Source organism: Procambarus clarkii, chromosome 10 (genome assembly GCF_040958095.1).
Source record: "Procambarus clarkii isolate CNS0578487 chromosome 10, FALCON_Pclarkii_2.0, whole genome shotgun sequence".
Classification (NCBI taxonomy): Eukaryota; Metazoa; Arthropoda; class Malacostraca; order Decapoda; family Cambaridae; genus Procambarus; species Procambarus clarkii.
This window is the reverse complement of record NC_091159.1, coordinates 41,712,886-41,727,088: the sequence shown is the minus strand read 5'-3', so window position 1 is coordinate 41,727,088 and position 14,203 is coordinate 41,712,886. Positions and strand designations below refer to the sequence as shown.

The following is a 14,203-nucleotide window of genomic DNA, read 5'->3' as shown; positions in this document are numbered from 1 at the left end:
CAAGAAAGTACTCTGGTTTACTACCAGTTTGCCTACTAGGAACTGTTTGCCAACCACTACCAGGTGGCAGCATCAAACACCCCTGGAGGTCTCTGTTTTTTCAGAAAATTTAACCTGTTTTCATTGTTTAGGATCTTTGAAGCCTTTGTTCTCTTCTCTGCTAGTAGTGTGTGTGTGTGGTGATAAGTGGTACTTACAGGCTTTTTGAGTGATCCTTACTTCTCTCTCTTTTGTTATTGTTCTCTGTGATCAGTGCTACTGTGCCAGAAAGTGGCTTTTTTCTGTGAGCATATTCCAATTTGAATATGGCTCTCTCTATTGACCATTAGGATGGGAGTTTGGGCTTTTCAATGCCGCTGCAATGGGTTTGGTCATTCACTGCTTTAACAGTGCTGTGTGAGGTTCTGATTGACTTGCATCACTCATAGCTCACACAACCTAGTTTGTGGAAGTTATTCATTTTGCTGGGATTGATGGTCTTTTGCCATTCATAGCTTGACAAGGTTTGGTTAGGACCCCTCGGCAGCTTGAGCCTCAACAATAGGCTTTTTATCACAATTTGCAACAGTAGACCTGATGACCTGTCTTAAGTTTTGTGTGAAAGGTTAAACTCTGCATGGTGCAAAATGGAGGGGTGCTGAATGGAATTTTCTGGGATGGCTCCATTGGTGGCTCCCTGTTGTTACATCCTAGATGGGTCCTCCCAGTTCATATCACACCAGGCCCTTGTGAGTCTAAAAGTCTACTGGAGATCAGAAGTTAAAACTTAGTCCCCTTACATAGGTGCAAGAAGCAAAGGATTCAAGATTATTTTAACTGAAGGAAATAGCCACCAGAAAAGGTAGATTAAACCGAAACAGACAACAGCAAGGTAAAATATAAAATTGAAACCCCAGATAAACAAAGCATGACAAAATTAAATAGAAAATTAAATAGTATAAAGTAAAATCAAAACAGTACAGAATATGGAAGACTCTGCTGGCACCGCCCATTTTTTCTTTTATTGATCAACTATCACTAGGTGGCCACTCTCATCTACAGGCTACCATCTGACCACATGGCCAAGATCAGTTAACCTGGTGTGACTGCGAGCCGTCACTGCCACTCCTTGGATTGCATCTTAGCTCTTCAAGTCCCAATTTCAGATATAGGAAGGCAATCTTTTGGACATTTGTCATGCAGGGACCTTTCTGGGGGAGACTGTTTGCTCCCTGAAGTTACTTTTTGTTGATAGTGTACCACTACTTGCTCAGCTTTAGAGTTCTATTGGGCCTACCAGGGTTCAGAACTAGAACCTATCTCTGCCTCCAGAGGCACAGGGAGCTGTAACATTTATGTAGTTATTTATGTTACCATTGGTGAAGCAGCTAGAAAGTCAATGAGACAAAATAGACCACTGGACCACAATCTACTTGAGAATAGTCCAGGACGGACCGAAACGTCGTCGTCCCTTCACCTTCTAGTTTGTGGTCTGGTCAACAAAATAAACCACTGTTGGCTTCAGTAGAGACCACAGCCTTTAAAACCTCTGAAAGAACTCCCCCATCTATGTAAACAAACATAATTTCTCCAAACTATCACAAGCTTATTCACCCTACCTCCCCCAGTCAATGGGGGGAGGGAAGGGGAAGGTGGGGGGGAAAACAAATCCACAAGGGCTGTGATGAGGGTTCGAACCTACATCCAAGAGGATCCCAGATGTGCCTTAATCGACTGTGCCACGTCTTTGTAAAAGAATCCCTTGTGATATCCCTTGTTAATTTGTTCATTTGATGCATCACACTACTGTGAATTCTGTGTGTAGTGGGGGAAGAGTCAGCATATGGTCAGCCTGCCACACAACACTCAGTTCTATAGCTGATGGTAGTGTGTGTCTGGTCGCCCCTTTTCTGAGGTAATAATCTGGCAAGATTTCAAGATTTTGTGCTGTTGCTCTAGGCATTTACATAGTTGATGTTGCTAATTACTGTGAGCGACTTGCATGCCATTCCTAGCCTAGCTGCACACATTAGTGGTCCAACCTTAACAATATTACTACAGCACCCATCATATCTTGGGAATGAGTAGAAAGATGAGGACTATGTCTGGCTCATCACTGTCCAGTGTCTCAGTGTGCATGGAGATCATACTAGGAGCCATTGAACTTTTAACAACAGCAAATGAGTAATTACCATGCATATATTTACATGCAAAATGTGTTATGTGTAGTTATAAGATTTAGGCTTATAAATACATATTTGTGTATATTAGTATGAATGAATAAATACATAGTGTGCATATATTTATACATGTAAATCTGAATATATGTATATTTTCAAAGTTATACATAATGAACACTACCATTGGCACAGCAGTACAACTTGTTAGAATGAAAAAAGTCAATAAAGTGAGAAACAGTGAAAATAAATTGACAAAGTTATTCCCATGTGGCACCTCACCATATTCATGCCAAAAAATGCAACATCTCCAAGCCACTACAGCTAAATCATAAAGAGATCAAGACTTTTTACTTTGGTTTTTATGCTTCCCAGGTGCTAATGTCGAATAAAAAAAAATTCAGGACAATTTATTTTTGACACACTACAAGACTAAAATTTAAAGTAATCTCAAGGCATGTTCCTTCATGTTTTTTTCCCTCCAGGGAGTGGTTTCTTTTACAGGAGGAGGGATTTTTGTATGTCCCCTCCCTGTATGAGTTTGATTTGGGTGCTGCTGCCCCCCCCCCTTCCCCAGGGTTCGGTTCTGGGTGTCTTTGGGCACGCCAGAGTCCTTCTTTGAAAGGTTTCTGTCCTCAGATGTCTCTCCTGCTGCGGCTTGGGAGGCCCTTTTTATGTACCTCCTGCAAGACCTGGATTACATCTTGCTGATGGACCCTTCCTCTTTCGAATTTGCGTTTTCCTTTCCTAAATGGATGTGATATAAGATACCAGAATCTTCCTTACTAGTGGATAGTCCCTTGTTTTTGCTTGGGGCTTGGAGCAGATTTTGTTGTTCTTACACATTTGAGTGGCGTGAGGTGTTGACCAAGATTTTGGTGGGCTTGTCTTTTATGCCTCTCAATGACTGCCTGTTTGCTCTTGCTCTCTCTTGGAACTTGTCTTGTGCAGCTCCACTCCCAGGTTTCCTTGTTGTTGGCGGCTCTGGTGGCACATGACCTTCGTGCCCATCTGCATCTGGGTTCTGTCATGCACTTCCTGGGGGCTCCTTGAGCTGGATTCTGATTGGGTCACTGAGGATGTTGGAGCACTAGGCAGGGGCCACTTGCAGGGGTTTTGGCCTCTGCTGTTGTGATGTTGGCTGCCCTTCCCAAGCTTTATGTTCCCATGCTCTGGGAGGTGGTGGCTATATTCCTTGCTAACCGACTCGCGTGTCGATAGGCTGTGTTGGCCCAGTCTCTTGATTGAGTGTGATACCTTGCTCTCTTGTCCACTCTCTCATTTGTTTCATCTTCCTGAAGGATGTACTGTAGTCGCCCAGTTCCTTTTTTTGGCAGCTATTGTTTGTCGACCCATTATGGACCTTCTTTGAGTTCAGGGCTTTTGTCCTAGGTTTTTAAGGCAGTCGGGTAGAACTGGAGAGTCACCTTTCATTGGTTGGGGTAGGCCATCAGTGGAACCAAATGCTGGATTGTATGCTCTTCCCTTGGCTGGTCCTCCTTTGTTTGGTCGGCACAGCAACCCGTCCTCTTAAAAATAACGTCACTTTTCACTTGTATGCGCGCTATGGCCAAAAATGGACATAATTTGAAATGAAATCGGCTCACAAAAGTGATGTACTGCCCTGTTTTCTGTTCGAGTCCTCCTTCTTACTTGGATAGGTTAGGAGAGGAAACTTTCAATTAACGTTTTTCATGACTTGAAACTTTAGGAGAATTTCCTGCCCTTCTAACCTACCAGAGGACCCTTAACTTACTGTTTTTGGGAAAAAAATCCAAGATTTATTTTCATTTTTTTTTATTTTGAAATTACGTCCATTTTTGGCCATACGGGCAAATGGCCAAATTCAGATGTAATTTGTAAAAGGACAGGTTTGGCACAGTGCTTGCTCTGTTTGGAAGGCAGCTTCTTGTAGCTCACCCTGGCTCTTTTGCAATTTGCTCCTTTGATAGGGTGTTGGGGAAAGGGTGGCTGACTTGGTTTACTGAGGCCTGGTCCCTAGATTCGTGGGCATTTATGGTAGTGTCTGTTGGCCTGTGATTGAATTAGTCAGTTCCTCTTCCTGTAGGGGGTTTGGGTCTTTCCCAGCATGGGTCCTCTCCTTGCCTGTGTCAGGTCATTTCAAGAGTGGGTGACTTTGGGAGTGGTTGAAACAATGATGTTTCTTCAGTAGGTTTCCTGCCTCTTCATGGTCCTGAAACAGGATTCTCTGGCCCTCCAGTTCATTCTTGACCTGTCATGGTTGGACCAGTTCATTCCTTGCCCCTCCTGGATGACCATTTTGTCTTGGGTCCAACTCATCCTCGAGGAGGGCACTTGGATGATCTTTCAGGATTTCTGGGATGCATACTGACACAGCCCTATACATCTGAGGTTCAGGAATTGGCTATGCTTTGTTGTGGGGTGGCAGGCTTACTGCTTTTGGGTTACTTGCATTTGGGCTCAATCTGGCTCCGCATGTTCACATGCTTAGCTCGAGTCATAGTGAACTCGTCTTCGTTTGCTGGGGGCTGGTGTGGGCTCCCAGCTGGTCTGCATGTCTCTAGCCAGGGATCTGGTTCTTTCCAGCTAGCCAGGTTCAGGTTCCTGTGAATTGGCAGAATGCCCAGTTGGTTCTGTCCCAAATTCAAACTTGGTTGGGCCTCGTTTGGGACTCTCGCTTGGCATTGCTTTCCCTGCCTCCAGCAGCCTTGACTTGGCTGCAGCACCACCATCTGTTGGTGTCGAGTTGGCCTCAGGTGACTCAACGATTCATTGAGTGGTTGTGCAGGAGCAGGAATTTTGCCTGCCACTTGTATTTCCTGGGCAAGCTTTGACTTTGGCGAATGTTCTGGTTTCTCTGGGGCAGCCCATTTTGCCGCTGCCACTATCGCTGGGTGCGGACTCCACTGGCATTTTGCCGGATGCTGTGTTACCAGCTTTTGCTTTTGCTTTTTCTTTTCTGGGTTTAGTTTTCTGGCACCTTCCTTCATCATCACTCGATGTATTCACAGATGCCTCAGCTTTGGGTTCAGTCTAGCCTTGGCTCTAGTTGGAACTTTGTGACTGGCTTTCACTGAGCCAGCCGAGGTCATTAATGCCCTGTTGGGGTGCACGTGAGGTTTGTGCTTGTTTTACATTGTATGCCGAGTTTGGCCTTGCCAACTGTGTTGCCTAGGTTGTGTTGGCCTATTTATGTAATTTCTGGTGTGTACCCCCAGTGGCTGGGTGTTCTGTTTGGTCAGTCCTTCGGGCCCCTGGTAATCATAGGGGGTTTCAGTGTGGTCTATGGATATCCCCTTCGATCTCACTCTCGCCCTGTGCAAGTTTGAGGGCTGTTTGCTGTCTGTGCCATGGGGTGTTTTTCTGCCTCCACCATGCTGTCTGTTGGCCAGGTGACACCTTTTACTGTGAGTCCTGTGGAGTTTGTTCCTCCATGTGCCTCTTCTCTCAGATTTTCCAAAGAAGTGTGCAAGCTTAACAGACAGCTACTTAACAGGTTCAGTTTGCCTGCCTTCAGTGTTTGCAGCTTTGTGCCTGGTTAGATGCCACAGAGTTGGCCCTCTTTGTCCTTAGGGAGCTGGACTTGGAGGTGTTGGTGAATTCCACCTTGGTTCTGTCCATGCCTCCAATTCCCTACCCTTCGGGTGTGGTCTGGCCATCTCCCATTCCTCTCCTCTGGCTTCCACTCCGAAACATCTGAGGGTTTCAGAGATGGGGCAGGATTTAGCTCGGGGTGTCGCTCAGCCTTCCTAGGAGTGGCTCCTTCCATTTCTGGCATGGAGGCAGTTATGCCACCTAGTCTAGCTGAGGTTCTAGGGCTTTCTTACTTCCAGTTGGCCCCTTATTCCAAGATCTCTCCTCTGGACTTTTATTTTCTGTCCCAGGCAATGGGCATGAACTCTGGCTTTGTCTCAGAGCCTTTGTGTTTGTTTTCCAGGGCTTTTCTTTCCTCGCTATTGTTTACAGTTCCCCCTTTGGCTCGTGATGTTTTTCTTAAGGCAGTTGTCTTGTTGCCTATCACCTCTGGGTGTCAAGTTGGAGAGCTTCAGACTCTTCTCCAGTGGCAGGGGTTTCGTTCTTTTGTGCCCTGGTGGGTGGTTTGTTTGTTCACAGCCATTTTTTTCTGGCGAAGAATGTATCAATCAGCTTCCTGAGAGGTGGATTGATGCTTATTTGGTTCAGCCTGGGATACATCATTTGTTCCATCCCGGGGCAGCTATTCGCCACTACCTGAGTGCCACTGGTTCTGTCTCAGTGAATTCCTTGTTGGTTGATCCAGGTTCCTTGGTTCCCTGTTCTAAGCTCGCATTTCTCAAGTTGTCTGCAGTGTCAAATCTAGCCAGCCTTCAGTCTATCTTCAAACCCCTGATGTTTATAAATATGTGGCTTTCGCCACTGGTTTCTCTAATATTTCCCGGGTTGATATCCGAGGTCAGTGGTTTTGGCCTTCTAACAGGGTGCTGGTAGCCCGATATTTGATTAGTACTTCTGTTCTCAGTTGGTTGAGTGTGGCTTTGTATCTCAGATGCCTACTGTCTCTCCTACTTGCTGGTAAGCCCCCTTTCTTATTCTGTGGTTAGCTTCAGGAAGCCTCAAGGGGGTTCCTCCAGAAATCCAGCATTGAATGTAATGAAACGGAAATTTCTGGAGGAGCCCTGGTGGCTCCCTGCTACCCTCCAGGTTTGTTCATCAGGTCCAGAATTGACTTTGGGAGCTGGTGCCGGGCCACCTGGTAGTGGTAATTTGTACTAATGAGTTTTGAATTCATTTGGGTGAATACCTTGTTCAGTGTGACTCATTTGCAGAGTTGTTTGGCAGTTTTTGAGGCTTTATTTTCTGTGAACCTTCCAGTTGTCTGTAAAACTGTGCTGATTTTCTGGAGGCTTCTGCTGGTGAGGTGGTGGATTGTCACTTGCTCCCTTCATCTCTTATGAGGGGACCACATTCTGGCTCTGGTTCCCAGTAGGCTAAACACGGCTTTCCACGAATGTTGTGACCATTTAGTGTTAAGTAATCTCAGGAAGATAACTTGAGGGAGCCAAACTGGCTCCTCTAGAAATTTCTGTTTCATTACATTCAATAATTTGTTTTTGACTGTGAAGGTCTCCTTTATTTTCTCTATTTTCCATGTTGGTTTGTGGTTGGAACTGTGTACAGTGCTGCCACCTAGTGGCTTTTGGCAGAAGTTTCCAAGTTGGCAAGTAGGTAGTTAACAAAAGCACTCCCTTGGCAGTAACTATTGTTGTCAAGTTTTGTGAATATACTGTTTTTAGTCATTCTTGGCTGGATTAATTATTCTCCAGTGACTTCCTAGCAACTCTTATGTTGTCTGTGGTGTATGTGTAGTATGTCATCTTGTTTGCAAACTTCTGTTCAATGTACTCAGGAGATCTTTGGGAACAACAGAATGACCCGCTCAGAAAGATGTTTTCCAAGAAACTGATGGCTTTATATATGTAGATACCACTTATGGTAACCTACCTTTTGATTGTGAGTTTTTTGTTTTAATGCTTGAACAAAGCCAAATAATTTTTTTTTAATTTTACAATAGAATTAAGTAGATAAATATAGCATAAAAAATTTGAATAACAAATAAATAGTTTAAGTGTCCATTTTGTAAATCTTGAGATTTTGCATTTTTAAAAATATGTGAAACATTATGAATATGGTCTTGAAAAACGTAAGAAAAACTAGCATTCTATTTTTAATACGATATCTTAAATACTAAAGTTTAAAGTGGCAATAATTTGCAAGTGCTATTAACAGTTCATATAATAATTATTATGTTGCATTTTCAGCTACTATAAAACAAAGATCACCATGGAGTCCCTTGATGCTGACGTTCTAGCAGCAGCAGAACAGCATCTTCGGAGTAAGCTTCCAGGAGGTAAGTTGCTGATGTGTTTTCCTATACTTATACTGCTCAATGATTTTCCCTATAACAACAATTACACCTTATTAATATTGTATATTTTGTTATAACATGAAAATTGTTTTGGTCCAGGTTTTGTAATAGACTACAAGGAGGACACTGTCACTTCACCATGGGAATACATTGACAAACTTCTGTTATCATCGCCTTCCTTACAGGAACCTGTAGAAGAAACTTTGAATATCCTTAAGCAGTGTTATGATCAATATAGGTAAATATAACATGTAAAGTCTTGCATTTTTATTATATATAATGTGGTTATGTACAGCTTTAATATCCAGAATCCTTTATTTAATAATGATCATCCTTGTATTGTACAAATTAAGATAATATGAATTTCAAAGTGCACAATTACAGTACTTTTCTAACACCAAACTTTGAGTTGCATGAGATTGAGTTTGCCCACATGTAAGTTGATGTGGAAGATTAGCACTACCGGTACCGAGTTGCTTGTTCATTTGCTGTGATTATTTGATATGCGTTGGCCTTGAATCTTGCAGGTTGGTGTTTGATCCCCGATGGTCTAAATTGTTGGACATCGATCCTTCCCCCCCATCCTCACATCCTTTTCCAGTGTTGTATAATCATGCTGCCATAGTACTTTCTCCTTAATTACCTACTTATTGACTTGCCATGGCACAAGATGTTTAAATATAATGCACTGACCTTGTGATCTTATTTGTACCCTAACTGTCCTTTGTCGACTCTTGCTTTGCTGGTGTTCCCATCTGGCTTTTCAGGGTTCAGTCCTGTGGAGCCATCCAACCCTGTTGCTCATTGTGTTCATGGATGCCACGACTCTTGGTTGGGGCTTCATGTCCATTGCTCATTAGGCTGCCCAGGGTTTGTGGTTGGGCCCGAATGCTCCCCAGTGGTTCATTGCCTGAACTGTTGGGGGGGGGGTTGTTTTGGTTATTTTCCCTGTGGAACTGGGTGCTTTGGGTAGCTCATCTTTTGGCTTCTTGGGGTTTGGGTCTCCTCACGGTTCAAGTGCTATGTGTGTCTAGTGTCCTTGCAGACAGATTGTCTCACTTTTGGCCCATCTCCATAGCGTGGACTGTCAATGATGAGTCCTTCCATTGGCTCTGCAAGGTGTTCGGTCTTCCTAAGGTGGATCTCTTTATGTTGGTGTAGAACTGGCACCCATCTTTCCTACCTGGCTCCATTTTCCGATCGTAAGACGCTTGCAGTGGATGCCTTTCAACTGATGTGGTTGAAGTGGAGGTGCATTTACCTCTTTTTGTCCTGATTCAATTGTTGCTTCAAGTGTTGTCGAGTCTCGAGTTGTACTTGGGAAGAGTAATCCTTCTGGCTCCTTGGTGGCCGGCCCAGCCTTGGTTTCCAGTGCTTCTAGTTCGGTGTCCAATTCTAGGCATTTTTCCGTAGCTCTGCCTCATCCAGTAAATTAGCCCGGCAGTGTACTTTGCTGGTTTGAATTTATCCTCTGCTCTATGTGTCTGGAGTGTCTGATGCATCTCTATTGCCATTTGTATAGTGTACAGATAGTTGGTTTGTTGGTATTACACCTGGTCTTTCCTTGTGGCTAGAGTATGAGGTGGCCTAGCGTGTCTTGCTACTACTGTATTTGTTTTCTGGGGGGAGCCCCGTCGGCTCCCCGGAGCTATCCCAGGCTGATATGCTAATGTCAGACTTTGGCATCAGTCATGTGTATGGAGTTCTTAGGCCTACCGGGGACCACGGCCAGAACCGGGCCCCCTCAGAGAGGCAAGGGGAGCAATGGCCTATAGAAGCCCCCGTGTAGTTGGAAGCATTCTATGTCTGCCATCGACCGGAACAGGCACCCAGAAAGGTAAGCGCCCCAAAACAAACCCCTATTCTGGTTAAAATTGCTACCTAAAACCGAACTAGTGGATAGAACTCCCCAACCGAAAACAAGCAAACTAGTGTGACGTCAAACACTGCCGCGCCGCTGTCTGCACAGCTCCCCCCTCCCCGGGAGGGGGAAGGGGGAGCCCCAGACCCCCCGCGCCGGCTACCCACACCTCAGTTCTTGAGGCTGATGCTATAGGCGATGGTCGTGTGCTCTGGCTCCGGTGTCGCTACTGCACTGTGCTTTGCGTGTGGTGTTAGTTTTGTGGGTGCGAGAGCCAGGAGTTATCTTCAGTACTCGGGCTGCATGCGGGCTGCCTTCCCTAGGTGCCCTGTAAGTACTGCCCTTGGGGCTTGGGGCCACCTTCCACAGGCTCCTCGGGGTCTGCCTCTGCTGGTCCGTTTTACCTTTCGGTTTTTCGGCCGCCTGTTGGGCTCTTGGGTGTTCTGTTCTCCCTTGTTACCGGCAGGTAAGAGGCAGTTTGCACTGGTAGGGGCGCAGGGTGCTGCTCAGCTTGTATTTCCCGACATCGCGGCCGGCTCTGTTCCTTGGGGTTCGCTGTCCTCTTGCGGGGTTTTGTTTTTCTTTTTGTTTTTGCCTGGTGGGGGGTTCTGTCATTTTATTCAGTTTGTTTTTGCCCTTCCACTGTTCTCCTCGATGGCGCCCCCTGCTAGGTCCCCGTGAGTGTACACGTCCCTGGGGTTCAGCTTTAGAAGTTTGCTTGGTAGTTTTGGGCGCCGGTTTGCAGCGCCCTGCCTGGGACTACCTGAGCGCGAGTCCTCTTAAAGTAAACGCTCAGGACCCTGGGAATCCCCTAGGGGGCGCGTGGGTCCGATGGATGTGACCCCGGAGTCCCCACTCGCTGTGTGCGAGTTTGAGGGTTGCTCGGTCCCCTTGTCTTAGGGTGACCCTCATTGTTTTTGCCTCTGCCACGCTGCCTGTTGGGTCGGTGATATTTTCGACCCTGAGTCCTGTGAGTGTTGCTGCTTGCTTGTGACTCAATTTACCCAATCCTCTGATGATTCTATTCGGGTACGGGCGGCACGTGCGTTGCAGTCTAGGTTTCGTCTGTTGCAACGCGCTCGGTTGGTTGCTTCCCCGGATGCCCCGGGGCTGCCCCGCTTTGCTTTTCGAGACCCGGACTTGGGGGTGGGGGTCGCTACGATCCTGGTTCAGTCCGCACCTCCTCGTCCTTCCCCTTCTGTTCGTTCTGGTCCCCCGCCCCTGCTTCCGGCCCCGAAGCGTCTGAGGGTTTCGGGGTCGGAGCAGGGGTTACTTGATCTCGAGACTCGGGCAGCTTCGGGGGTTGCCCCTTCCGTGGGGGCGGCAGAGGCATTCGAGTCTTGTCTCCCGGCCGAAGCTTCAGGGTCTGACCAGTGGGCCCACCTTCCTCCAGCTTTTCCGGCTGCTCCGTCCTTGTCTTGTGGGGTCGGGGCTTGGGGAGAGGACTCGGCCTCGGGTCCTGTGGTGATGGACCTCGAGGCTGGGGAGGGGCTGACTTGGGGGCCTTGGGCCCCGCTGGACCCCGCCTGGGTTTTTCTTCCCACTGAGCGGGGCTTATTGTTACAAGGAGTGGGGTTTTCTTTTCCCCCCTCTGCGTACGAGTTGGATTTGGTGTCGGCCCCTCCCCGGGTTCGGTTCCGTGTTCCCCCGGGTACGTCGGTTCCGTCCTTCCGGAGGTTTTCGGCTTATCGCATCCAACCTGGTGTGGTGCGAGCAGCCTTTGCAGCTTACCTCCTGCGTGACCCGGATTATGCCTCGGAAATGGATCCGTCCACGTTCAGGTTTGGGACTTCGTTCCCTTTCTGGCTCCGTTACGAGGTTCCGGAGTCGTCCTGGCTAGCAGACTGCCCCTTGTTTGGTCTGGATTCCTGGCATTCCTTCTGTCGTTCCCGCACGCTGGAGTGGCGGGAAGCTTCCACGGTGCTTCAGGTTTTCCTGGGGGGTGAACTTGAGTACCTGAATGAGTGCTTGTTTGCCCCTGCCCTTCCCCGCGATGTGGGCGTTCTTCAGCTCCATGTGCAGGTTCCCTCCCTTTCGGCGGCGCTCGTGGCGGAGGACTTGCGCGCCCGGGGCCTTTTGTGTTCGGCCTTGCGGTTCTTTTCCCTCCTGGAGCTGTCTTCGGATTGGCTCGTGGAGGATGTGGGGATGCTTGGGTCCGTCCCGGGGTCCGGCACCTTGTCCTCGGCTGCGCGTTCGTCAGCTGCCTTGTTGAAGCTGTTCACGCCGATTTTGCGGGATGCGGTTTCCCTGTTCTATGCTTCCCGTCTCGCGTGTCGGCAGGCGGTGCTGGGTTCCTCCGTGGAATCTGCTTGGGCTCTGGCTCTTAGGCGTTCTTCACCTTTTTGTCCTCTCCTGTTTGGGGAGTCGGCCATGGCGCAGTTTATTCAGGCTGCGTCGGCGGCTTGTCGTCCGATGTCGGACTTGTTGGTTTTCCGGGGGTCCCGGGGTGGGTCTTCCCGGAAAGGTCGTGCCAGGGCTCGGGGTTCCTCTCGTCGTGGTAGGCCTCTGGTGTCAGGTTTGGGGTTGGCTCCTCCTGCGGACCCTCCCTCGTCTGGTCGGCGCGGTGTTCGCGCTGTGCGGGGTTCTGGGTCTCGTAAGGGTCGCCGGCCCTTTCGCGGTTTGCCCCCTTGACGGGGCGATGGGGGGGCGGCTTGCGCTGTTCGCCCGCGCCTGATCCCATGATTCGTGGGCCTTTCGGGTCGTGTCTCGCGGCCTGCGGTGGCGTTGGGTGGCCCCTCCCCCCTTTGGGGGGTCGGGGCTGGCAGGGCAGGCTTCTTCCCCTGCGCTCTGTCGAGTCGTCTTGGAGTGGGTACGCTTGGGCGTCGTCGAAACGACGTCGTCCCTCAGATGGGTTTCCCGTCTGTTTCCGGTTCCGAAACGGGACTGCGCGGACCTGCGGTTCATTCTGGACTTGTCCCGTCTGAACCCCTGGGTTCATTGCCCCTCCTTTCGGATGACTACGCTGTCTCAGGTTCGGCTCCTCTTGGAGCCGGGAGCTTGGATGGTGTCCCTGGACCTCCGGGACGCTTATTGGCATGTCCCGATTCATCCGTGGTTCAGGGACTGGCTCGGTTTTGTAGTGGGGCGTCTGAGTTACCGCTTTCGTTGTCTCCCGTTCGGGTTGAACCTGGCACCTCGCGTGTTCACACGCCTTACCCGGGTTGTGGTGGCTCGTTTGCGTCTCTTAGGTGTTCGGGTGTTGGCCTACCTCGACGACTGGCTGGTTTCGGCTCCCAGCCAGTCAGCTTGCTTGCTAGCCAGGGATTTGGTTCTTTCCCAGCTCGCCGGGTTCGGGTTCTTGGTGAACTGGAGGAAGTCCCGTCTGGTTCCCTCTCAGGTTCGGACTTGGCTGGGTCTCGTGTGGGACTCTCGAACCGCCTCCTTGTCTCTCCCTCCGGAGTCTCTCCTGCGGCTGCGGTCCCGCCTTCGTCTGTTTCTGGAGGGCCCTCGGGTCACCCGGCGGTTGCTCGAGGGGCTGTGCGGGAGCCTGAACTTCGCGATGGTGGTCTACCCGCCGGGTCGGGTTTGGCTTCGACGGCTGTTCTGGTTCCTTCGGGGTTCCCCCTTCCGCCTCTCTCGCGATCGCAGAGTTCGACCCCCGGGGGACTTGCGTCGGTTGCTGCGTCACCGGCTTCCTCTTCGGGTTTTTCGGGGTTCGGTGCCTTGGCGCCTACCCGAGCCCTCGCTCAATGTGTACACGGATGCGTCGTCTCTCGGCTGGGGTTTTGTGACCAGTGCTCACCAGGCCGGCCAGGGGCGTTGGGATCCGTCCTTCCGTCGAGCTCACAGTACGGTGCGGGAGTTCGCGGCGGTGTGGTTTGCTCTGGGGAGGATTCGGGTGGCCCGCGGATCGACGATTCGGCTCCATTCGGACTGCTCTCCGGTGGTTCATTGCCTGAACCGCGGGGGTTCGATGCGGTCCTTGTCTCTTTGGGGTTGGTCGCTTCGGGTGACTCGTCTGCTGAGTTCTCGGGGTTTGGCTCTCCTGGCGGTTCACGTACGGGGCGTTTCCAACGTCTTGGCCGACGCCCTGTCTCGCTTCGTTCCCCTCTCCACGGAGTGGACAGTCGACGACGAGTCCTTCCGTTGGCTTTGCCAGACGTTCGGGCGCCCCGAAGTGGACCTCTTCGCGTCGGCGTGGTCGCGGCGTCTTCCCGTTTATGCGGCGCCCTTCCCCGATTGCGAGGCCGTCGGGGTCGATGCCTTTCGGCTAGACTGGTCGAGGTGGGGGTTCCTGTACCTCTTTCCCCCGGTTCGGCTGTTGCTCCAGGTCCTGACTCGCTTAGAGACTTACCGGGG

At 49.6% G+C, this 14,203-nt stretch overlaps 1 protein-coding gene across 1 annotated transcript in view; it reads left to right on the top strand.

Annotated features, from left to right (window-relative positions):
• LOC123775196 (FAD synthase) overlaps positions 1-14,203 on the top strand; it is a 47,136-nt gene that overhangs the window by 19,582 nt on the left and 13,351 nt on the right. The window contains exons 7-8 of the mRNA XM_045770176.2: positions 7,937-8,025; positions 8,143-8,281. Of these exons, the coding sequence (XP_045626132.2) occupies positions 7,937-8,025; positions 8,143-8,281 (228 nt within the window). The remainder of the gene's footprint in view (positions 1-7,936; positions 8,026-8,142; positions 8,282-14,203) is intronic.